We start from the raw sequence: 27606 nt of genomic DNA, 5'->3' as shown, positions 1-27606 counted from the left end.
ATGGTCATTTCTAAATTATTTTTCTCTTCAATAAAGGATTTAACTAAAAATATCTCTTTTTTCCCTACTGCAGACAAAGTTATGTAAATTTACAAACTTTGCATTATAAAAGCATATTTAACCAACTAAAATTGCTAGATATACTAAAAGTAAGCATTTTTAGTTAGGTGGATTTGCTAAAAATGTTAAAAGAAAATACTTTTAGATCTTTGATATTGATAGAAATGTCTGGAATAAATCCCTTTAGTCAACAGGCACTGCCAGAGTACTGTAAATAACCAGATTTAGTCAACAGACACAGTGAGAAAACTAACACCAAATTTCAGCTTGTATGCTTTCTCAATTATTGGATAAACATCAACCTTAAATGTTCAATGTGGTTTCATAATCAGCTTGGCAGTATGGAAGTTGAATGTTTGGTTGGTGTTAGGGTGAAGCCATTTATTGCAGCAGACTAGGTAGGTAGTTTTCCTATAAAATCTACAATATATTTCCATTAAAACTAACAAGCCAGCTTAACTCTTTAGGCTGGAAGAAAAGAAATATGCCATCTGGCATCTAGTATAAAACAAGATACTTTGGTTAATGATTCAAGACACTCTTACATAAACTATCCCTTCATGTATACACACACGCACATACTTACCTTTAAACATATTTACTGAACAATCTTTTTTACTATGTTCTTATAGAGTTGCGAAAACATTAAGTACTGTGGAGAAAAAGATTAGTCAAATACCCCTGATATTTATGTATATGTTGCTATACATTTTAATAATTTGCCTACCATTAAATTTGATGAGAGTCAAATTTAGTAGAGAAGAGTATTTCAAACCCTGGTTGAATAAATGCAGATTTGCCTTGCAGGAAACCAGTGGTGCTAGGAAATTGATACAATCATATTAAAAAGAATTATTTATCCATTAGTCTTGTGTTGACTGAATTCTTTCAGTCTGATACTGACATGTGTTATCATATATGTTTTCAGAGACTCATGATGCCAAACCTAATGCTTATTTTCATGTTTTGATATTAAGAAAATGGGAAATAAATCTTCTTTGGACCGGCTATCAGACTATGAAGGGTAACATTCCCTGAAGATTTTCCAACAGCTAGGAAAACGGAAACATTTAGTGTATTAGCAAGAGACACCAGTGAATTAAACTGTGGACTAATATGCAAGCATCTACATGGTTGTTTGACTTGTTAAAAAAAACTCTCAGATTACAGCCTTACATCTTAATTAAAGAAAGAACATTAGACAATATAGTCCTACTAGTCTTAAAAAATCAAAATGGTCATGGTTGGAGTGTCTTTGATCATAAGTCTGCTGAATCAGGGTTGATCTGGGGCTAACTCCAGACAAATGAATTGTGAGTCCATTATCAGATCCACTTATCTGTTCTTATACCTGAGTGTTTATATACTCCATAGTTATTAATTTATAAGAAATTGTGAATATTGGAGTGATTACTATTTTTTAAAATTTCTGGGTGGTTTAATGGATGAAAGCTAAATTATTGTGATACTAATCCTTAAGTTGTATGTGTGCATCTTACTGCAAATACTACAGCATTGAAATGCATTAACTAAGGATGCATCTGGATGCAACAACATTAATTATATATCTGTTACATCTTCGCTGATTACCACATGTAATTGCAAGCCTACAAGAAAGCTGCTATGTGTTAATTCAACCTGCTAGAAATAGTAGTCAACTCCCCATCAAAAAGTGCCTTATTATTTAAAAAAATATATGTATAGAAGGATACTTTGTATAATATAGCCTTACATATTTCTTTAAAGATTGGATAGTCATGACTGGCATGCCTTTATTCATAGTTTTATATGACTAGGATTGACTTGTTGCTAAATAATGACAACTATTTGTAATTAAGCTGTGAGAACTTCCATGTTATGATTGAATCTGCTTAATATAGTAGTCAGATTTCCGATTATGAACTTCCTAATGTTAAAACTACCTCAAAAACAAGTGTAACCAAAATTTTAAAATATCAATCAAATACTCAATTGATTTGCTTTAGTATAACTGATGGAGGTATCCCACCAAAAACTCTATATCTATATATAGCCATTTGCCTAAGGAAATCTAATCAAAGTATATTTATTTACTAAAAGAAATGTAACTAAGGCACCTTTGAAGTCCTTTAATGAATATTTTCATTTTCATTATTTTTTTTTTTTTTTTTTTTACTTTCCATCTTAGATCTTGATTTAATCATTAGAGACTTTCTTTGAATCTCTTTATACCAGCCCCATTTGCCTTCAGTTAATTTTAATTAAAAAAAATTTTTTTTAAACATCTAAATCTTCAACAAGCATCTATCCTGCATGGTTTTTAATATTTGTTGTGCTTACATTTTTTTTTTCTTTGGGTAATTTGGTAATCAACTAATAATGCTTGTTTTGTTTTTGTTTAGTTATTTTAATGAATCTTAAATTTGTTGTTATCTAAAGTTATGGTAATCAAGCATCTACCAGATGTTAAATCTATTTACTTTCTGTAATTTTGCATTCTTCAAAATCAGCAGCTCTGATTTTACCTCCTCTCACTCTCAAAGGAATGTCTAATAAAATCAAAACCAACTCAAAACATTAAATGGAAAATTGTATTGAAATTTAGCCATGTTTTAAGGAGAACCATTCTTAGATAAACTCTTAGTTGCAAGCATATTTGAATTACAATCTCTTTAAAATGTGTGTGTGTGTTTGTATATATACATGCATGAACACGCATGTGTGCACACATACACATAAATGTGTGTATGTGTTTTTCTGCATAGACACTATATATATATATATATATATATATATATATATATATATACATATGTATATATATATGTGTGTGTGTGTGTGTGTGTGTGTGTGTGTGTATGTGTGTGTGTGTATGTGCATACATATGTGTGTGTATGTGTATGTGTATACACGCATAATATTTCTCTTACATTTTCAATAAAATTGAAGTAAATTGAATTTGGAAGAAACATTTATAAAATCTAAATACAGTGAGCTTGCTTAGAAATATAAAAAAAAACATATTTATAAATAATTTTTTGTACTATACATTTCAGGCTACATTAAAGTTAAGTTGAAAAATCCTTGGCAAGCTTTAAGATGTTGATAAATAAATTTTAGTGGTTTGGGGTTATCATATATGTAGCTTCTCAAACGAAGCAATGTTCAGAAAGCTAAATTAGAATTATTCAACAGTACTCTCTTTTTAGTATTTTGTGAATGGCCAGGAAATCACAAACAGCCAAGTTTATAAGGTACTGAGCATAAAGACAAGAGACTGTCAATTCATATTTTGTCATCAGCACTATGTGTGGACACACTGTTTAATTAACTGGTGGATGGGTAACCCCTTGTATTTTATTGTTGACTTCTCTCAAAAGTAATCTTTGGGAGATACACATCTTATGTAGGAGGTAGTTTGTCTCTCAACTGTTTAACTTTACAAAAAATTATCAGAGATCTACATAAGGTTAAAAAAGTCAGTATTTTCTCCAGGTGCTTAACAAGAAGATACTATCTTTACCTGATGGAAGTCTATATTGAAGTGTACATTCAAATAAAAATATCTGAACAGCCACTCTAGTAGTTTTTCTTTCAATACATAAGTAAGAATCAAATCACAGTTTAGTGGTAGTTATGTAAAACATGTCACATCAGTAACATCTAAAGCAGGCATAGGCAATTTTTTCAAGAAGTAGGCCATATGAGACATGGCTCATCATAAGGTGGGCCACACTACTAAAAAAAATTCTAGATAATTTATCATTAGACATGCTGTTCAGAAAGTACTGCAGGCCACTCATGATTGATCTAAAGGATATTATGCATTAAGACATGTAATGTCTTTGGAAATACCTGAGTATTTTAGCTAGCTCAATATAAATAAATATAAACTGTTTTTAACATTTACAAAAAACATTTCTAAGCAGTTCTAAAGTAGATAAATTTACTTTTCAACTTACCTAATCATGAATAATCTTGAATATAACACTTTTCCATTAATACAGCTTCTGATTAACTCAAATAATGTTTGCTAAAAGATTTGGTAGACATCATTTTAGCTTTTTCCTTTAGCTATGTGAATCTTTCCTTCCTAGATTGTATTTGAATTCTCAAACAGATTTGAAAGGTATTTCACATTAGTTTCTTGAAAGTATCATCTAGATTGAAATGTAATTTTTAATTTTGCATTAACTTTCCTATATTCATTTAGAGTTCAGACTGACTTACAGATTTATTTCATTGTTATCATCATTTGCTGCCATCATCATCTGCTTTTCCATACCAGCATGTTTTGCATATTCTGAGAACAAGTAGTTAAAGCAGAATTCACTATTTCGCAATTTTGGTTTAATAGGGATTCATAGGGACTGTACCCCTGAAATTCAATTTCTACAGCCTTAATGGACGGAGAATAAATATTCCTTGTGAATAGTGTACTTGACATCATTGATAACTTCTCCCACAAAGCCTAATATAAGCCTATTCTCCTGTAGAATCTAGTGTTTTACTTAAAGACAATGAAATGCTTTCAGTAGAATTTGACTTAACTTTAATTGTTAATTATACATATACTGTGTTCAATCAGTCATTTTATCTCAACTGTATTTGAGCATTACTTTCTCTATCCTTAACTCATTTCTTAGATAGACCTGGACAAAAGAGATTACAAAGTAAAGCTTGTACTATAGAATTTAGCTGTCTAACATACTTCATGCATTCAGAGATTTGATTTCAGTTGAATCAATGAAACATTCACACACTTGAAGCTAATACATCTTACAAATCTTGAGATATGAATCTAAGAGTACATTGTTATCTGTGCGTAATCATGGAAAAGGACAAAGTAACATGTTGATAAAGATAATCAATGCAAGAAGAAAATAGATTTATTACAAGCTAATTCATTTCCATAGAATATTGTCTTTGCCTTTTACAATTAACTATTCACCAAATTCTCTGAGTGTTACATTGATTGATGGAGTGGAGTTATAGAAGGTTGGGACAGTCATAGCTTTGTCAAAGACATCAGCAAGATAAGTGAAATGAAACTGTTACAGCTAAAAATTGAAACTAGATCATGAATTCAGCTTCCTACAAGCTCATAGTATTTTTTTCAAATACTTGTGTAGCAGAAAACAGTCCGTTTGAATTACTGTAAAAGCTTGCCCTGACAACCATTAAAAAATATATCAAAAACAGAATTTTTTCCTGTTATATATATATATATATATATATATATATATATATATATATATATATATATATGATGATGATGATGCAAGAAATTCATTTTTGTGCCATAAAAGAAAAAAATATGTATCGTCATTTAGCAACCATGTTCCAGGCTGCCATGCGCGCTTGTGTGTGTATGATACATACACATACATACATTCACATACACATATATATGCACACACACATATATGCATCCATTCACACACACATACATACACACAAGCATGCATGTTTGTGTGTAGGGGTTTCATAATAACATGGGAAATGTTACAATCTACTTAGTTGTATTTATGTAAATCGAAACTGAACTTTAGATGCATCAAATTCTTTCTAAAAACACATTTTTTAAAATTCCATTACCCTATGCATTGTTTCTACTAACCTTGCATGTAAGTAAGGATATGTAGATAACTTCATTTTAGCTTGTTCTCTTATATTTTGTTTACAGTCTAACAAAATATGAAAATGATTTTTATTTAATAGTAAAATATATGATAATATGATAATATCACTGTAAAGTATATATTTTGTAGGACAAATCTTTAACATTGATATAATTTTGAATCATTTTTATTAAAAATACTGTATTTTTGAAACAAGAGAAAAATATTCTTTCAATAATTTAAATGATAACTGTAAGAGAATCCGTACATACTTTAGTGTCATATTAAGAGGAATACTTACTAGAGTAACTATTTGAGATCCTTCTCTGTTTTTGTCTACATTGTCAATATACATAATATCGCTATGTAGAAACCCATCTCAGTTTTAGAAATTGTTTGTCAATCTTATCAGGATGAAATGTCTAAACAACAACAGGGACATCACCACCACCACCACCACCGTCACCATCCCCACAAACACATGCACCAGCAGCAGCATGTCTACCACAAGCGCATGAATCCAGAGTCACCACAAACCCAGGATGAAAATGTGCTTCTCCATGATCCAAATGTTCACCATGCTGCTACCAAGATTCAGGCACAGTTTCGTGGTTTCCGAGCTCGCCAGCAAATGAAAGTGATGAAAGTGAAGGCAAACGCAGAGAAAACACTGCCACCAGTCGATCCAGAAGATCCAAGAGCTCATGAAGCTGCAACGAAAATTCAGGCCATGATCCGGGGTCGTAAAGCTCGTAAAGAGATGAAGGTGCTCAAACTTCAGAATAGACATGGACATAACAGACATCGTGCACATGGAGGGTCCCATGGCAAACCTTCAAAAAGTTACTACAAGGATACCTCAAGGGTAGGCAAGCATGAAACATGAGTTGACTTTCTTGCCAATAGACTTGCTCCATAGATCTCCTTTGCCCCATAGACTGACTCGCAACATTTTGCTGTTTTAGTCACCCGTTTTGAAGATGATTTTATGCTCCATCAGTAGTCCTTCTCCGCTTTATCATCCACGGAACTTAATTTATTTGAACCTTTGTTGATTCTTTTTCTTTTGTGTGTTTTTTGTTATTGAAAGACATGCTTATATTTCCGTGTGAAGTGTTTTGTAGAGTTTTCAAATATATCTGGAATATTATTTGTATGTATGCTTTTATGATTGTAGAATACATTATATAGAATTAGGACAAATACTTACATAGTTGTCTGCATGTATGTATAATTATCTACAAGAGATATGACTATGAATATTTATGTATATGAGTACTATTGAATATAGATGTAGATGAATCTATGTGTGTATAATTCTTCATCTTTACATTGAAAGTTATAGCAGCATCTGTGTGTGCAAGCATGCACATGCACAAACATGCACATATATAAACTGATGTCAAATAACTATTCAGTCACAGATGTTTTAATTAACAAGTCATTATAGATGTTAAGTTTGTGTAATCAAATTATAAGTTAACTTTAAAATAAAAATTTGGCCCAATTCATTTAATGTATTGCAATTACACCATCAGACTTCTTACAATGTAAGCCTGAAATTTTCTAAGATAAGCTCTTTTCAAATAACAACTACATTCTTCTCTACATACATCTTCTTAATATTCTGACTATAAATATTTTTAGAATTTTTATAAATGTTTTGTCCCATTTTATTTTCACTTTCAAATTTGTTATCATTCAAATCTACTGAGAACTTTACTTTATATAATTTCATTCCATACAACCTTTGCGTGTTTTATTTACATAAATAACTACCTAATGTCAACGCTGTGTTCCTGATTGCTGCTATTCAATTATTGAGATTAATCTTAGTTTTCCTAGCAATTCATTATTAAAATGGTCTTATGAGTCAATAATAAGCAGTAACAACACTGAGGATACAAATAATACAGTATAATTTGACAATAATCACACTAAAAATTAAGATTAAGAGAAAAATTACCAAGAACTTACATTTATAATAATATTAGTGTGAGAACATTAGTTTACAGGGTTGTGAATTACATACTTGATGAAATATTTGTTTAAATTATAAAGGTTATCCTATTGTTATTCCTTAAATCCTATTATTATTCCATCAAAATCTCACCCATTATTTATAATAGTACACTGTATTTTATGAGTGATCTTTAAATATAATATATTGAATATAAATTTAGTGTATATTATATAACCGTTATTCTTATTCCTTATGTCTTCCCTGCTGCATACACTTCAAAGTTGAGTAGGTAAGGCACTCAACTTTAAAAATAACTGCTGTAATAATTTATATACAAATATTCAAATTTGCAGAATTATCCAACCCAATAATAGGAAATCAGAAAATACGAATTTCTTGTTGAAGTCAGAGGATTAATATATTAATAGCTTAGCATCAAATTGTGTTAGAACTGTATTAGTTAATCAAGATAAGAATTATTATAAACTATCTCCTGGAAATTTAACCAGAGGAATCATCTTAGAGATAAAACTAAACTTTTGGGTGGGTGGGCAGTCTTTCAACTTATGAAGGATTTTGAATGTATGTCTTCTGTTCAAAGATTACTGCATTGTAATCAATGAATCATGATCACAGTATTTTTCATCTATTTTTCATGTGTGTATATGCTTGAGTTGAATGAAAGACAGCGGCACTCAACATATTTGGTAGGAATTATGTGATTTGGTTACCCATGCCTGAAGAGCTAGGTTCATTTTACGAGCCCGTAAAACTTTAAGCTGCATGGAACCAAATAAAACTGTTATTAAATAATGTATATATATATATAAATGAATGAAAGAATTGTATCTAGATTACAGAAGGCAACCATAGCTACTGTTCTTAAAGGGTAGTGTAGTTACAGAAATTTTTTGAGTGTCAAACTAAAGGTATCGTTGTATTTAACATCAACTTGTTACATTCTGTACAAGTAATGTACTAGTGATTATTCCATCAACTATATTTCTCTCCTACAAAGTAGTAGGTTTATTGCTGAACTTCAAACTCATTATTTTGATGGAATTTAAATTGCTGTTGTGTCTTTTATTTCCATCTGCCTCTCTGCTATTATATATATATATATATATATATATATATATATATATATATATATATATATATATATACATATATATTGCATCATGTCATATTCCCCAGTAGGTCCTTTAAATCCTTTTGTGAGATGTTATGCATGTATGAATAAGTGGTCTTGGTGACAAATAAATGGATTATATTATCATCATCATCATTATTATTATTATTATTATTACTATTATTATTATCATTGCAGCAAGCTGGCAAAATTGCCAGCATGCCAGGCAAAATGTTTAGTGGTATTTCGTCTGTCTTAACATTCTGAGTTCAAATTCTGCCGAGGTAAACTTTGCTTTTCATCCTTTCAAAGTTGATAAAATAAGTACCAGTTAATTTCTGGGTCAATGTAATCAACTTACGCCCTCCCCTGAAATTACTGACCTTGCGTCAAAAGTAGAAACCAATATCATCATCGTCATTACCATCGTATTCATCATCATCATTATATGTATGTGTATATGTGTGTGTGTGTATATATAAATATATATATTCACACACACATATACACAATTATGCTTTCACTAGTTTAATAAAGTAGGCTTTCTGTATAGTTGAATGTATAAACTAAGTATTTATATATTTACATATTTATATTGGGGTCTTTTTAGAAACAATTGTGTGTGTGTGTGTGTGTGTGTGTGTGCGTGCGTGTGCGTGTGCATGTGTACATGTCAACTTTATAGATTGAGCCACTTTTTGTTGTTTTCTTACCATTATTTATTTTGAAAACTGAATAAAATATTCTGAAAATACCTGAATGCTTTAAAAATCATGTTTTGTTTTGCAGTAGTTTTATTTTTCAAAAATTTTTTTCTTACTTCTTTGCTTCTTTTAGCTGACACCTTTAATAAATGATACTGCTGTTGTTTTTGTTGTTACTGGGATGGGAAGTTGATGCAGTTATTTCTTGATTAGACTCATAAATATTCCAAAATAAATACAGGTTATATTGGCCAATTTGTTGCCACTGATTGCTAATATTACCATCAATTTTTTCCTAAATTTTTCAAAAAAAATTCTGAAATGCTGAAAATTACATATTTTAAACTTCTCATTGTGATTCAAGTATCAAAATATCTAAATTTATGTTACACAAGTGATGTATTTTATTTATTTATTTGCTTCACAAAATTGCAATAATATATGTAGTTAAATCATGACAGCTTTGATTTCATACTGAAATCATTGTTTATGTCTAAAAGGTTTCTATCGTGTCTTTATTTGTAGCTACTATAGCTTCAATTATGAAGGCATTTGTGTTGTAAAGTTGACTGAAGTTAATAACTACATAAACAAAAGTAAAAAACAAGACAACAATTTCTAGTTGTCAAGAAAAACACATCTAGTATGTAAGAATGAATCTTCAGCTTGCTCCAAACATAACATGGCGCATGAAAATGTCGACAAGTGTCTTATTGTAATTTATCTGTTGGAAGAATGTTTTATTTATTCCTCCATGTATGAAGTTTTGCTATGTATTTGCAATAAAGGTTTCTGTCTTTGAGTTTGTTTTGTTTTTTTGGGGTTAAGTTTTCTGAGTTTTTTTAATTTTTATTTTATTTTTTATATAAATATGATTATTTCTTTCTCTTCTTTCCTCATTTACATGTTTATCTATTATCCCAATCCTACTCTCTTTCCTCTTTTTTTTCTTCTGGATTCTTACTCCATCTTTTTCTTTTAACTCTTACTTCCCTCTTGCTGCATTTTTGTTTTGCTTTGTCCAGGCTAGCTTGTTTCTTTCTCTATTTCAACTCCCAGTAAGAGATAAAAAGAAGCCATTCCACAATTTCAGAGATATTTTTAAAATCTATGCACTGCTTTACTCAATTATTTAACAAAGAGTTTGACTCTTTGCTACAGCAATTGTGTTGTCAAGGCATATTACTCCTCTTCTTTCAGTATATCAGACTGAAATAGGCATACAATTGGCTGGTGTTTAAAGGATGAGATTGTAAGTGTATCATTTCTCTTATGATTGCATGACAGAAACAAGGCAATAAAGCAAGTAAAACTGGAGAAAATAGATTAAATACATTATTAATATTGTGTACAAACAAGAGAGTGTAAAGAAAATAGGATTTAACAGTGAATAATTTGTAGTGGTGTTTCTTTATGTTTGAAGTTCAAATCCTACCGACTTTGCTTTCATTCTTCTGAGGTCAATAAAATAAGTAATAGCTTTGGCAGCAGTGATGGCAGTTACATTGACTGCACCCATCCTCACAAAACTGTACTAAGGTTAGAAGGTAGTGTCATATGCTGACAAGGAGAGTTCTATACACTCCTTACTAATTAGGTTTTTGACTCCTGGTTAGTTTCATCTCACATTACATACACCACTTAATCCTTTTGGGAAAGGCTCCAAGAACATTCAAACCCAGTTTTCAAAAAATTTCAAACTTTATGAACATGACATCCAAAACTTATGCCATAACATCCAAGTGCAGTCTCGTGTTGTTGTTGCAGTTGCTGTTCAATCCCAAAGTCAGCTCCATCCATCTTATTTTCAGTAAGGTTTAGTAGATTGAGACCTGGCTGCTATTTCTAGTAGGTTGAGGAACTATATTGTTCTGAATGAGAGGGAGAGAGGGAGGTTGGTAGTCTGTCCTATATTGTGATGTGAATGCTCTACCAATTGTCTGCAGAGTCATCAATATACTTGATTTATGTTTCTTTCTTTAAACATCAGCATTTTCTGAGCTTATTTTTCAGTTCCTCTTTTATTCTTTTACTTGTTTCAGTCATTTGACTGCGGCCATGCTGGAGCACTGCTTTTTTATTTATTGAAATTTCTTTTATAATAACTTACATGTTTTTTTCCAGTAGTCTACTTGGTAGAGAATTGCACAGTTATACCATTAAGCTTTTGTTTTCCTTTTATTTGTGTCTGTGCCTAAATTTTAACTTAGTATATTTAATTACCTTAAAGTACAATTACTTCACCTATTACATTTTACTGAGTTGGAAAATATAAATGGACACTGTTAGAAAATGGTCACACAAATTTTGTTTTAAGATATATGTAACAACAAGAAATTTAGAGATTCAAATTCACTCAATTCAAGGAATCTTTTAAAGCTTATTTTTTTTAGAGGAAGTCCTGTTCTTTTATTAATATTATTTATTTTGTGTGTATTTTCCATCAACTGTTTACTTATCTGGTGTGTGTTAAAAGAACCAGTGTTTATCATTTTTTAAGTTGCTATGTTCTATGATTCTAAGTAATTAGAAACTTGCTGTTTAACAGCTGTATTTAAAGCATGCATTGATTTGAAATGAATAGAGAATGTATTGGTTTGTAGGTTGATAAGGATGTCAATTCATAAATCTTTGGTTGAAATATTTATCATAAATACTTTCATATACATGGCATTGCTAATATGACCCTCTGCAAAAAGTGCAAAACACACATGCATACATATGTTTGCTAACTAATATTTATTTTGAATGTCCTTGTAACACACAAGAAAGTCAAGAAAAAAAGAAACAAATGGAGGTAGAGTAAATTGTGGTGAGGTGAAGAGAAAGCTAATGCTTCATTAGAAAAGAATGATAGATAGATATGCACATAGTCTCTAAATAGGTAGTACTCTAGTTAGAGACAAAAAAGGGGACATGAATCAGGGAAATGGGAGTGAAGGGTGGGTTGTGACTATTTTCATCTTTTATATTCCACAGTTACTATCACAGATCATTATCTGACTGGTGTCATAATAATTTCTTTGTTCTTTTATAATTAGAGAACGTGTTGGCTATTTTCATAGCCTGGTATATTTAATGATGTGGTCAAATGTTATTATTAGAGTGCATTTTAACTACGGGGTTAGATTCTACTGTACTGTTTGAACAGAATTAACTTGAATTATTATATGAGAGTGGGATGTGAAGATGGAGGAAAAGGATGGATGTGTGTTGGTGGGGGATGAAAAGCGGACATCTGATAAAGATATTAAAATTAATCATCTGTCTACAGAGGTGATGATAAAAGTATACATAATTATAGCAAAAATAACTAAATGGAAAACAAAAAAAATTGCCAATATATTTCAAAATATGTCTCTAGAAATATACAAATAAATACTCATAAATATAGCTTTAAAAATGAAATAAAAATATTTTTAATATTATATGCACAATTAAACATATAATTTGTTTTGAATTACTTTTAAAGGGAAAATTCTATTATTCTTTTGTTGTTTGTTTTGAAATAAACATCAGTAGCTTAGTGAGAATCAATTGTTGGCAAATATTCTTCATGTGAGAATAACTATTATAATGTTCATAGTAACTTCTTTAATAATGTTTTAAGTAGTTGAACAGGTGCTACTCTGATTGTTGTCTGGTTGTTTAATATTGCACTCATATGTATTTCAGTCATTGCTGAGACTCTACCTTTGAATGTATTGTCACTTATATTGATCCCAGTGCTTATTTTATCAACTCTGAAAAGACGAAAGGCAAATTGAACCTCAGTGAGATTTGGATTTAGAATTTAAAAAGACATACAAAATACCACATGGCACTTGTCCAACATTTTATCAATTCTGCCATTCATGTATATGTATATCTGTGTGTTTGTATGTGTGGATGCATGCAGACACAGGCATGGCTGTGTGATTTAGAAGTTTACTTAGCAATCATGCAACCGTCGTGTTTGATCTGAATGTATGTAGCACTTTGGACAAATATTCTCTACCAAAGCCTGAGGAGGACTCAAGCCTTGTGAGACTTAAAATTGCATAGACAGGAAGTATAAGGAAGCCTGTTGGATGTTCTATGCTTGTAATTTAAAGGGCTAGTCTAGATACACTGTCACACTGACTCTACCTACTTATTTTACATTAAACAAACAGGCATCAGTGGAATGTTCATCCACTACTTACACTATAGTGCAAGTTCCATCATATATGTAACAGACATACTTTTAATATAAAGATTTGACAAATTTTATGAATAAATAAATAATAAATTCTTGAACCAGGCAGTGCACTGTGTCCTTGAAAAAAGCATTCCATTTAAGGCTGCTTATTTTAGCCCTCTCTCTCTCTTTAGCTATCACATCCTAGATAATCCACTGGCTCAAAGGTGAGGGACCCTAAGAAGGTGTCTATATCTGCTCACAATTACATAGGTACCTAAATAAAATGTTTAACAAAAACACTATAATATATATAATATATATAATGAGTTTATAGTTCAGTTGATCAAATAACTTAAATACTGAGGAGAAACTATGGTTGTTTCAACTCCAAGCTATTGCAGTATCAAATGTTAAGTTAGCAAAGAGAAGACACACTGTAGCAGCAGCCAAGTCATAGATTCACACTGCTTTCAATGCCAAAGTTTGATACTAGTCTTATCAAGATTTTCATGATATAAATTACTGCACACTATGGAACAGAGTCTTAGAACTTTCAACTTTTGCCAGTTGCTTAAGCTGACACATGCTAAGCTGATGCATGTCTTTCTATACAACTTTTGGATTGCTTCCACTTCAGTGGTGAGCTTCACACCGGAAGCACTAATACTGGACAACAGAAAACAAGTGTATTCCATGGAATCAGCATGACTTCTTTTGTTCTTAATATTCTCAAGAAACAACCTGCTGAAAAATAGTAAAAAGTTAAAAATAAAGTCATCCAGTTGTAAAATGCTACATCAAAATAAATCCTTGTCTAACCCATGCTAGCATGGAAAACTAATGTAAAACAAACTGCATAATGTGTGTGTGTGTATTTAATATACATAGATATATATATATACATACATGTATATTGCTGTATGGTTTAGATGTCCACTTTGCAACCATGTGGATTCAAGTTCAGTCTTGCTGAGAGGCATCTTGGTTAAGTGTCTTCTATTGTAGCCCTGATACATCCAATGCCATGTAATGAAATTTGGTTGATGGAAATTACAGGAAGCCTACTGTATGTGTGTATACATACCCCTGTGCACATTCTCACATACACATGCATACTCTCATACACACATATGTATTAATACATAGATTGTTTTACAGAATATGACAAGTAAAAATATAACTATTTTGTGTTATGTAAAATTGGTTCTCCATCAAGAAAATGATGTTTGGTAACATATAGAACATATATTCTTAGGATAAAATTTTTTACATTTTTTTTTTTGATATGCTCACATAAGTGAAGCTGTTAATGTTGACAGCCAGATACTTAAATCTAACTATATTTATATGTATTGTTATTGGTGCATTATTTGTATTGTTTGACACTTAAATTTTAAAATGAAAGGAGGTGGGGGGAACACAGTCTTACTTCAAATTAATATATTCCATTAGTACTGTCTAAAACTATCTTTACAAAGTTGGGTCTTTTCTTACACTTTTTTCTTTACCTCCAACTTGTGTGTGTGTGTGAGAGAGAGAGAGAGAGAGAGAGAGAGAGTATGTAAAGATGAATATGGCAAAATATGTGTATGCTTGCTTACAGCCAGCAGATTAGCAAGATCGTTAGTGTCTGATAGAACTAATCAGTTTACAGATCAGCACTGTGCATGCTGAGTTCAAATACCACCAACATCAGCTGTGCTTTTTACCAGTCTATTACTGGGGGAGGGGGTGTCAGCTCCTCCCTTTCTCCCCTCCATTTCTCTCCCCCCCCTCTCTCTCTTTCTCTCTCTTTAAAGGTCCAGCCATGTCATATTGTCACTGATTCAGCCTTAGAATTCTGTTAAGAGTACAAATGTCTTGGAATACTCATCTACTTAAACATTAACCCCTTGCCTGCCTTGAGCCCCTTTTGGGGACCTGCTAAAAACAGTTTCACTGCTGGTTGTTCGTTGTATTTAAAGTGAATTGCTTATGCACATCGTTGCATTTGCAGAGGTGTTTTTAACAATATTCAGTAGTTAAAAGTTTGTCGTTATTGGCTCTGGCTAATTCTAGAGGACATTTTATGTCATAAATCGCAATTTTTGAATTACAAAAATATTGACTGCTTTGGAAACTATTTTTTTTCTGCATTTCCCATCTACATCGTTCATTGATATTTCATACACATTTGCATTTGATACTATAGTTTCAAAATAACTAAAATGTTTATTACTGTAATCGAATAGAAAAGGATAAATATGCTTTTTTTCAGCAATCCCCATGCAGGACTTTTCAAAGAATTTATCATAATTTCCAAAATAATTCACATATGAAGAAAATTTAAATGCTATATATCATTTTAACTCCTAAGCCACCTGGCACAGCCAAAAAGTATGAATAAAAAAAATTTGGCAGATAATGGGTTAATTTCATGAGTTGATCAAAGGAATGTTCAGTGTCAACACTGACAGAGAATCCCCCATTTACACACACACACACACACACACACACACACACACACACACACACACACACACACACACACACACACATTTCTTGTTTATATTACTATCTGTACCACAAAGAAAGTAAATCACAAATGATCCTGTGAATTTGAAGAATCTGTAATTTCCTTTTTACCTACACTTGGCTCAAAGGAAGACTTGAACTCAGCAATGCAATCTTCTGAAAAAGTCATTACTTGCACAGTGCTTCCTGGTCTGTGTCTGGATAAACCAAACTAATTATTTTGATACTGATTGACACAGAGCCAGGATTTGAACCGGTGGCCTTCAGCCTGTAGTCTTACACAGTAATTCTCGGAGGTACACAGATTCTAAATAAAGAAACAAATTGTTAGAATTTCAGGTAGAAATAGTTAATTTCCAATTTTCATTATCTCTTTCAGAATTACCTTAAAGTTTCTCCTTTTCTCTATTTTGTTTGTTTATCTATTTTTCTATTTTGTGTGGGAAAGGTTGATATTTAAAAAAAATATTTTGAGTGTTTTATCATTAATCTTTTACCTAACACTCCTTACTAATTGCCTGCTGCATGTTTTTTTTTCTTTCTTTTTTTTCATATTCTCAGGAACACGCTCATGAATCTGACCTGGGTGCAGCTGAGCAAGGAGAGGCACAGGTCAGATGATAAATTACTTTGAAATAAATGATACTATTTATATTTTTTCCTATGAATACTTATACACAACAAGAAGATAAATAATTATAATAGTAATAATAAACAATCATTTAAAAATCTGAGTTACTGTCTTTCATATATATATATATATATATATATATATATATATATATATATATATATATATATATATATATATATATATATCCACACATAATAATAACTTGGAAATTTTATGTTAAAAAGATATAAATAATAATTCTGTAAATGGCTTAGAATTAAGAAAAAAATGGTTTTGGCTTGGAGAGAACTAATTCTGCAGAGTTGGATTATTACTTCTTTCTATCTGATTCAATACATCTCTGTTCTGAGTTTAAACCTCCCAGGGCCAATTCTACTTTACATCCTTTAAGCAGACTTTCTAAATGTGTTAGATATATACAGTAAAATCAATGCAGCCAACTAGATACATTCTCTCTTTCAATATTAGCTGTGTTTATTCAAAACCAATCATTACTATTGAGGAACAAGGTTGTGTATAAGTAATTTGATTTGATCCAACTCTGTCAATAGTATCGCTCCTGTTTAAAGGGAGACCACTTAACAGCACAATATTAATCTTTTTGTTATTTTTCTTGTTCTTGTCTTATTCTGGTTCTTGGTTCCTTGTTTCGTTTGTTTTCTGCAATTTTTTTTATTGTTAGATGTTTTTGAAAAAAAAAAAAATCTATTATGTGTGAGTCCATGATATCCCACTTCTATATTTAAGCTGTTAAAAAATCTTAACTTCATTTTCTTTTAAGAGATTACCTTATGAGTGTTGCTGTTGCATTGTTGCTGTTGATGTTGTTGCCACTTTTGCTAAATGCTAAGCTTAAACACCCTGTGGTGTTGCTTTACATTTCTTTTTTCCCTGCATCATTACTCAGGCTCAGCATTGTCTTTCATCTTTCTATCATAGGTAAAATAATTACTAGTCAAATACTAGTGTCAATTTAATTTCCTATACCCACCCCCCTCCCTTCTTAGGCACAATGTCATAAACTTGCCCTCTTGTACCTTAATTAGGAATCATTGTTGTTGTTGTTGTTGGAGTTGGTATAAAGAGTGGAGAACTAAATTAGATACTTGGAATGTTGTACAGTATCTAGTTTAGTTCTTCATACTCTCCCAGTGTTTCATCTTTCTGAGATGGCAGTGGGGTGGAAATGAAAAGTACCAGTAATATCCTAAGGTTAAGTCAATTGATTTTTACCTTTGTACCTAATTATTTCCAGCTTGTTATTCAAATAAACTACTGTGATTTACATGTACAGTTAAAATCCCTTTTCAATACCCTTTGTTGCATCACTTTCCCATTCAGTGAATGCAATGGTGCTTGAATTCCAAGACAATCGCATTGAAGTGAATTGTAAAATATTTTAAATGTATGTCTTCATATTTTAGTGTGTATAATTTTCAAATTTGGCATGAGATTCATCAATCTGAGAGAGACTTCAAAGGATATGGGCATAAAAGTGGTGTGCATCCTTCTATTACTAACTCGTAAATATGTGTATTTGGCCCTCATGCCGGTGGCACGTAAAAAGCACCCACTACACTCTCGGAGTGGTTGGCATTAGGAAGGGCATCCAGCTGTAGAAACTCTGCCAGATCAGATTGGAGTCTGGTGTAGCCATCTGGTTCACCAGTCCCCAGTCAAATCGTCCAACCCATGCTAGCATGGAAAGCAGACATTAAATGATGATGATGATGAGGATATATATATATATATGTCTTCTACTAATGTCTCTAATCAACTGAAGCCTTGTGAGTGGATTTGGTACGGAAACTGAAATAAGCACATCATATATACTTATGCATATGTGTGTTTGTGTGTACCTATGTTTAAACATCACATAATGATTGTAAATGAGCACTATTGTCATACAAGCAAGCTTTGTTTAGTCTTTCATGAAAAACATCTCTAGCTATGGGAAAATATTACCTTGCTTAGAAATAGGTCAGAATTTGCTATAGGAAGGGTATCTGGCCTTACAAAATCTACCTCAACAAATTTTTGACCCATGCAAGTACAGGAAAATGGACAGTGGATGTTAAATGATTATATATATGTATCTATGTATATATATGTGTGTATGTGTGTGTGTGTGTGTGTGTGTGTGTGTGTATTTGTATGCCTGCATGTGTGTGTGTATATATATCAAAAAAGGAAACTAAATCCCTTACCAAGTATTGTAGACCACTTCCAAAAACTGACTGCCTTGTTGATTGGCAAAGATTAACTCACCGCTATACTACAATCATTATCCCATACCAGCTACTTCCTCTTTCTATCTCCCTTCTACCTCTACTTTAATGGTGTCTACCTCTCTGAACTCGCAATCTTTATATCATACCCATCTAAATTCCCTATCATTCTTACTGTATTTCATTCCCTAAACCCCTCACTATAGACTATCTTAACCCTTTCTCTCTTCAGCTCTGTAACCATCTAAAATATTTTCCCTGCCTATGTTTTACTTTCACTTATTTTTTGCTTTTTGCTATAAATTCCTTCCTTGAGGTTAGTTGGTTGGTTGGTTGGTTGGTAGATACTAATTTCAGACCAGAGAATTAAATAATTATTCAGTTGGGTAATTTTACAGCATCTCAAAATTGAGTTTTGCTATGTTGTCTATTAATGGAACCAAATTCTGATACTACAATTCTCAGTGGCATGAAAGGAAGCAGATTAATTAGTTTAGAAAATATATAAATTTGTCTGACAAAGTTTTAGGCAAAATGTAGTCACAATATTCAAAGCTTATAAATTCTTCAACATAAGATCTTATTTCCTTCAAAAATAATCCATGGAGTAAACAGATTTATGACGTCTTATAATTGAAGTGTCATGGAGTTGAGATATATTACTGTAGTGAAACTATATAATCAAGGCACATTTCAGTCATGATATCCTTTTGTTAGGGTACTTTAAGGAACATTGCACTACAGTCAATTTGCATTACTGAAGATGATATTGTTGTCAAGGTGTTTTATTTTTAAAGTAAATAACATTACTAGTACCATACAATTAAGGTATATTATTGTTGTTCGACCATATCATCTTGATGCTTTTAGCTTGAAGTACATTGAAGTAAAGACATATTACAATAATAATATTTTGTAACCAAGACACAGGGACTGTGTTGAGTTAAAGGACATTATGACCATGGCATAGTATTCTTGTTTTTAAATCTTGTGCCATAATCAGGCATCACAGAGAGCACTTGAGTGGAGCCCAGTTTTCATGGCATTAAGAATAAGATCTCTGTCTCTTGTAAGTTTTGACCAGTGGCGAGATTTATGTACAACACAGCAAACTAGCAAATTACACATCAAGCACAAAGGTTCTTATTGCATACTATGGCAGTAAAATGTGTTTCTTTCTTTTATAGTTACTCAGCCTACAACACATGAGTGCTAATAACTAAACATAATCTCTTAACTGTTTACCTACTCTCTACTTTCAACGGTTAAAACATCAATAATTACTAGTATTTATTTATCAGAAATTGAAAATACACCAGTTCAACTTAAAAATGTCTACATCAATGAAAGGTAGATGAAGCGAGGTAGGGAGAAAGAGAAAACTATTTAACTTAATTTTTAATTACCATGAACGTAAACATGGTTATTGTTAACTTTAATTCATGACTTATCAGTTTAATTCTGGAATAGGAATTACTGCATGATATATGCCAGTGCCCCTGGACTGGCTCTTGTGCGGGTGGCACATGAGATGCACCATTTTGAGCGTGGCCATTGCCAGTACCGCCTGACTGGCTCCCGTAGGATTTTCGAGTGAGATCGTTGCCAGTGCCCCTGGACTGGCTTGTGCGGGTGGCACATAAAAGACACCATTTCGAGCGTGGCCGTTTTCGTGAGGGTGACACGTAAAAGCACCCACTACACTCTCTGAGTGGTTGGCGTTAGGAAGGGCATCCAGCTATAGAAACTCTGCCAAATTAGATTGGAGCCTGGTGTTGCCATCTGGTTTCACCAGTCCTCAGTCAAATTGTCCAACCCATGCTAGCATGGAAAGCGGATGTTAAACGATGATGATGATGATGATTACAGTTTTTAAACAGAAGAAGATAATACTTAATACATAGCATAGAGTTTATTCATAAATTTATTTAAATTGAGGATTTGGCCACTACTTACATTTCATGCTATATGATCTTTCAAGTTACTGAAAGATTATGGAACCTGGAACTTGAGTAGGAGCAAAATCCTCAGTTCGAAATTTATATATATATATATATATATATATATATATCTAGAGAGAGAGAGAGAGAGAGATTTGTATATGTAGGAAAGGTGTAAGCAAATACCAAAGAAAAGATTATCTTTATCTAATGGTAAAAGGAAGATAGCTACATGACACCATTAAGAAGGTTTGACAGGATGTTTTCCCAGACAAGAGATCAAAAATGTGATTGCAGTAATACTGTTTGGCATTGCTACAAAAACATACACTCAGAAGGTGTTGAGACCATGTAATTCACAATCAAAATGATGGAAGAAATGTTCTACAACGTAATGTGCATGTGAGGATGTGTTGTGTGTGGGTGGATGTTGTGTGTTGCATGTTTTTACATGTGTTCATTTGTTGTATAATGAAATATGCACAAAATGCTTGGTAGTAGTGAAAACTAGTTCTAATGTTACATATATTCCCCAAAATACTGTAGACCAGACTACATTAACTTGGTCACATCCATGGTCAAAGGGAACTCCAGAAATGTATATTAAAAAAAAATGATGGTTTAGTTAAAGGTAGTATTGACACTGTAAAAGTAATGACCGAAAGGAAACTGATAAACAAGAAGATTATCTTAAATATATAGGCATACTTTCATAGTCATTGTTTTTTTACCTATTGAAAGATTCAAGTATCTTTATTTACATATTTATTGCTACGACTAATGAACATTCTCTACATATACTTGTGCCTATAAATCTATGTTTGTATATGCATGTACACACTCCTACATATAAGCATGCAGGCATAGCCAAAAGTGGAATGTTAGATGAAATACTTCGCTTTATGTAGTCCAACACTTCCCTGTTCCAAGTTCAAAATCTGCTGGGATTAACTTTGTTTCTATTTAATCTCAATAAGTATAAGCAATAACAGACAAGAGTTGGTTCAGTAAACTATGTCACCACAGCTTACAAATATATACTTTCAAAAGGTTTGTAATAAGCATATTCTGAATAACTCTTGCACACAAATGTCACTCTCTTTCTGAGTTAACATTTTTCTCTCCAGTAGAAGTAATCACAGTTGATAGGAAATAACAATGCCATTATTATTAACTAACAGCACAATAGTCCGAGAATAAAATTCTCAAAGAATGTATCTATCCTTTAGCTAGCATCTCTCCTTGTATTGTATATGTGAGACATTCAGGGAAAACAATTATTCAATGAGCCTTTGTCCTGTTTATTGTATTTGTTATTTAACAAAATAAAAAAGAAAGAAAGAAAGAAAGAAAGAAAAATGACTGCAAAACAACATGGAGGGAACAGCCAATAATGTTTATTCTAAAATGTTCTCCTGGTACAGAATTGCATGTAGTTTATTTGTTAGCGTGTTTTGTTAGTATTGAGTCATGTTGACTATTGTCAATCTAAATATATTTTACCTTTTAAAATGAATCCATAATATCAGCTGAATAACATGAGTAGGAGATAATAAAGGGAAAGAGAAAAGGAGAAAATATAATCAGAAATTCATTCAGTGGATTCCATTTAAATTTTTGCCTACCATGCACCATGTATTATTAGAATTTCAATATATTTCCCTTCATTACATTCTTTAGCAAACAGTTGGCAAACATCACAAATATTTAGGGTGTACATGTACATAAAGAGTGTGTATATGTAAACGTTTATAGTAGACACACATGAACACTTGTACAGTGAAATTTAGTTTATCTAAGCAATATATCTAATCATTTAGAATGCACAATGACTCAACAGGTAGTCAGTGTTATGACTTTATAATCTAGGTGAATGAAACAAACGGGAAGAATAGGCCTCTAATATACCACATAACAGAAAATATTTACAAGTTATTTTGTAGTTTGTCTATGGAGAGAGAGGAAAGAGTAACAGATGGTCGACCACCTTGCTCTTTATTTTTTGCCAGTTCAATCCACGAACTTATAGTTAAATGGGAAAATATGGTTCAGTGTTATAAGCGTTATTATTTGTTAGCTTATAAGTGTTGCACACAAACGTTTCCATGAAGAAGGAAAGATGTACGCATCACCCACCAGTAAGTAATTTGTACATCTCTTTCATAGCTGGTGGTTAAACAATTGGTAATCAGTTAACTGATATTGTTGACTGACAGGGTTCATGCTGACCATTTGATCTCGCAGGTTTTATGAATGTTGCATGGTTGTGCGTATGTAAGTTATTCTATTCCCAGTACAAGTTTTATTTAACAAAGTATTTAACTGTGCTTTCTTTGGGACAATGCTGATGCCAAATATATTGCGTGCTCACTTCTAGTTCACACTGATAAGATATTTACACAATCTAAGATCTCAATAATAGCTGCCAACTTTTTTAATGCCATTTGCGTGCATATTGTTGCTTAACCATATAAAAGCTTTGATATCGTTGCTGATTGTATGTTCCTCCTGATCAAACTATTGTATTTGGAAACCATTTTGTTTCTGACTTTACACTGCACATACACAACCAAACTCATTTCTAACTCTACTTCCTCATTCTATGTAGCACTGTCATTTATATCAAACAATGTGCTCAGTACTGTACTTGCCAAACTCTCCAATATTTTTCTCTTTACAAGGAGTTGTCTGAATTTAAGGAAATTTAACAGTGTGTCCTATTGCCAAAAACACAACTAATGACCTGTTACCCTCACTTCAAACATCTCAAAGGGGATGTAAATAGTTGTTACCATTAACTTCCTTCTTTGTCTTGAGTTCTTCTCTTTTCTCAATCAATGAATCTGGGGATTTGAATTCCTTCCTATATCAAAGATCTTCCATTCCTGAAAACTTTGGTGACAGCAATATTGTTGCTCTTACCATTAGCAAAGCCTTTAACCATATCTGATGTGGAGACCTGCCCATAAATTTTAGCCATCTCTAATTCTTGGAATAGAAATTTCTTGATAGCCTGCATTGACTGAGCTCACACTAACTGACACTCTGTCAACTTTGGTATATTCCAAGGTTTAACTGTCTTCCACACACATTTGCACATTAATGACTGCTTGATTTTCTAACTACACACACTCCTAACTCAAAGGATATCATCTTTAACTCTTTCTTAACTTTACATGATGGGCAACATCCACACATAAGGTAGACACCTCTTTCCAAAACATACACTGCTTACATGAACAAAGACCTCAAAGACAACTTTCGTTGAGAGCAACTAGCTTCATCTTCTTAAGATGTCACAAGAAACACTCACTACACTTCTGGAAACAGTCTTGACTGACACCCTACAATACTCAACTCATGTTGAGGGAGCTTTTATGCAGCTACTTGACTTGTTATTAGAATTAGCAGCTTAATTTCCCTCAAATCACACCCTGTTATCTTAAACAGTAAAAGATTTACCGAACCCTGAATGCATTATGTCAGAAAAAAAAAATAGTATAGTCATGACAGGAACATTGAAAAGTTGGCACAATAAAACAAACAAGCATAAAAATCAACCATTGTTGAGAAAAATCATTGGTGTTGGCTGTATTAAAAACATATTGTAAATTAGAAAGATAGGAGTCTAATAAATACTAACAAAAAACATGAAAAAGTTTTAACAAAACAAGCCTGATTTAAATGTAACCAAAAACAACAAAATACAACATGACAAAACATATCAAGAATGCATCCATTATGTTCCAACAATAGTTCATGACCTCAAAGCAATCTCACCTCATACAGTACTAAGCATCAAAATTAACCAAGACACCCATCTCAATCATTTCCCTCACAAAATAGAGAGAACAACTAAAATTGGTGATGTACCTCTTAATTGCATGACACAAAGAAAGCTAAACACTGCATTATAAAGAGTAAAGACTGAATAAAAAGCACCTAAACATAACACATGATATTCACAATGCCCTAAGACAAGATACACTGGCTCAATCTGGATAGATACATAACTTTATGCATCTGGCTCATTGGTACCACAACACCATACATAGCAATGTAGACCCCACTGTGCAGCACTCAACAAAATAATTGTAAAAGTTCAAAAAGCATATTGCAAAAATGCATCATAAAATATAGAACTGTAATTATACATCCAAAATAACCAACCTCAGTGCACACCAATACTACACACAACAGAAATAATTAATACTCCACACCAAGAAGCTGAAACCAAGAAACAAATCAAAGAAATCAGAAAACTATTGAATATTTCTATTCAATTTAAATCACAAAAGAAGCAGTTGAACACTGTGCAAAGTAATTAGCAATATCAATAACTTTGGCAACGGTAGCAACACATTCCATGTCACAGTAATAATTTCAAGCAACAATGGTATGCTTCAACAGCAAGCAAATGACTGGTGTGTAGTGAAAGATGTAGCATGCCCAGGCTGCCAAACGACACACCATACAATAAACCACTGCATGTTAGAATGCACAGTATGGTCTTCCACCAAAAAGAGAAGTATTTCTGAGAATTTCACCTAATCTTTTACTGACAACTTATTTGTCATAGATCTGCTTGATTAAGATAACCAAGATTTACATAAAAACAACAACTAACGTCTTCAAAATTTCAACAAATAATTGACATCAAAATTTGTATTGAGCACTCTCTCTCTCTCTCTCTCTCTCTCTCTCTCTCTCTCCCTCTCTCTCTCTCTCTCTCTCTCTCTCTCTCTCTCTCTCTCTCTCTCGCTCTCTCATTGATACAAGGTTGAAAAAATTGCACCCCAGAGACAAGGTTTCCTTTTCAGGTCTAGAAACTATTTCACCTGTTGAGCATCTAGAAAGCTTAGATACATCAGAGTACTGTTCACATATCTGAGATGCTGCTACTGCGATATGCACAAATGTCACAAACACCATCTGAAAGAAGATTTAGAATACACTACAACTATTGGGTTATGATGCTCACAGTGGATTGGAAAGAAAAGTCAGAGAATATCTGTTGGCAGTCTAAGTGCTGCAAGTACAGGAAATTATTGAAGTCAATTATCATCTTGTTATTCATCATACATCTATGAAATTCAAGCAGAAGAATTTGAACCTGTGTCAATATATCAAACTAAGGTTGTTTTGTTTTTTGTCTTGTTTTTTCCTTCAAGATTGGGGTAGAGTGGTGCCTGATCTACAATTTACCTGTAAAATAAGCTCATAGCACTTTGATATGTTGCTAAATGTTTGTGCCTTATCTAAAACTGATTGTTGCTTGCTTCCCCTTTGTCTCTCAATTTCCAAATATGCTTTAAAAGCGCTGTAATATTTTTGAAACGTGCTGCTGTGTTTGTCCAGGCAACTTTTGAAGGAGAGCTCTATAAACCTTATGTACTATGTTGATGTCTTACTGTTGAAAACATGCTATAAAATACCTGTTAGTACTCATTTGCCCTATGAGGGTCAGAGCCCGATATTTCAGTAATTACATGGCTTGCTTCATTCTGCTCTTGTTTGCAGTGTTTGCATTGTGGCTTCTTAAGGCACAAGACCTGTTTTTCATGCAGCTAGCTATTTGTAGCCCAATATTATGTCACATTTACATGGAATTTGTGGCCTTTTGAGAAATATTTTCTGCTTAGGGAGAGGAAATGGTTTGCAGCATTGGTTTTACAGAAGTCAGTTACTTGCCATCATCATCTAGTGGCCTCCCTTGTAAGAAAAATGTGATATGGTATAACCAATTTTACAGCCTTCATTTAAAAACCAGTCTAGCAAAACATTTCTTTCCCTTATCAGAAAGCATATCGCTTATACCACTTTCAGCATTTATACTGCTAACAGTCGTTCTCTTTCTTTTCTTTTCAACCTGTTCACAAACACAGTCAACAAAAAGTATGATTGAGAAAAAAAAAACCATGGTTCAAGGATGTATTTTCATGTTTTGTATACATAAATAAACACATATCAGATGTTACAGCATCTCAAGACAAAGTTCTATTGTGTGGTTGTTATGTTTTTGTACTACAAAATCAAAACCTCTGTGTGCTTGTGTGTGAGTAATGAGGTTATGTACATGTATTTGTGTGTGTGTGTTTGTGTGTGTGAAAAATATATTTTGTATATATGCTTGTATTTATATATATATATATATATATATATAGGTGGATGGATAGATGGATGTGTTTGTGTGTAAGTGAGTGTGTGTGTGTGTGTACGCTTATGGACATATATGTCTGTGTGTCTATATACATATATATTTATGGATATGTATGTATGTTTATGTATGTGTATGTATACGTATGTTTATACATGTATATAAGTATATAAATATATATATATTCATGCATGTATATAAATGTTTGTGTGAAGGCATGTGGCCTGGTAGTTTCAGTTTTCGTTTCATGATCATATGGTAGTGCATTCAATCCATTACACAGATGGCATGACGTGTCCTTCAACAAGGCATTTCAATTCACATTACTCCAGTCTACTCAGCTGTAAAAGTACCAGCTGAGTACTGGTACTGCATTTCATATGTTTGTGCATGTGTGTGTGAGTGGTGTATACATATATATGTCTATATACATGTATATCTGTATGTATATGCATATATATGTCTATATGATGTGTATATATATGTGTATATATGTATATATGTATATATAT

At 32.3% G+C, this 27606-nt stretch overlaps 1 protein-coding gene across 11 annotated transcripts in view; it reads left to right on the top strand.

The window, feature by feature from the left end:
- The window catches only part of LOC106874758 (uncharacterized), a 317478-nt gene that overhangs the window by 265356 nt on the left and 24516 nt on the right, over window positions 1-27606 (top strand). For all 11 annotated transcript variants that reach the window (XM_089337977.1, XM_089337981.1, XM_089337979.1 and 8 more), the window contains one exon: window positions 16697-16747. In XM_089337977.1, coding sequence (XP_089194103.1) covers window positions 16697-16747 — 51 coding nt within the window. The remainder of the gene's footprint in view (window positions 1-16696; window positions 16748-27606) is intronic.

This window comes from Octopus bimaculoides, chromosome 20 (genome assembly GCF_046866305.1).
Source record: "Octopus bimaculoides isolate indiv1 chromosome 20, ASM4686630v1, whole genome shotgun sequence".
In the NCBI taxonomy this organism is placed as follows: Eukaryota; Metazoa; Mollusca; class Cephalopoda; order Octopoda; family Octopodidae; genus Octopus; species Octopus bimaculoides.
Note: the sequence above shows the minus strand (reverse complement) of the source record. Positions and strands in the feature narration are given on the sequence as shown.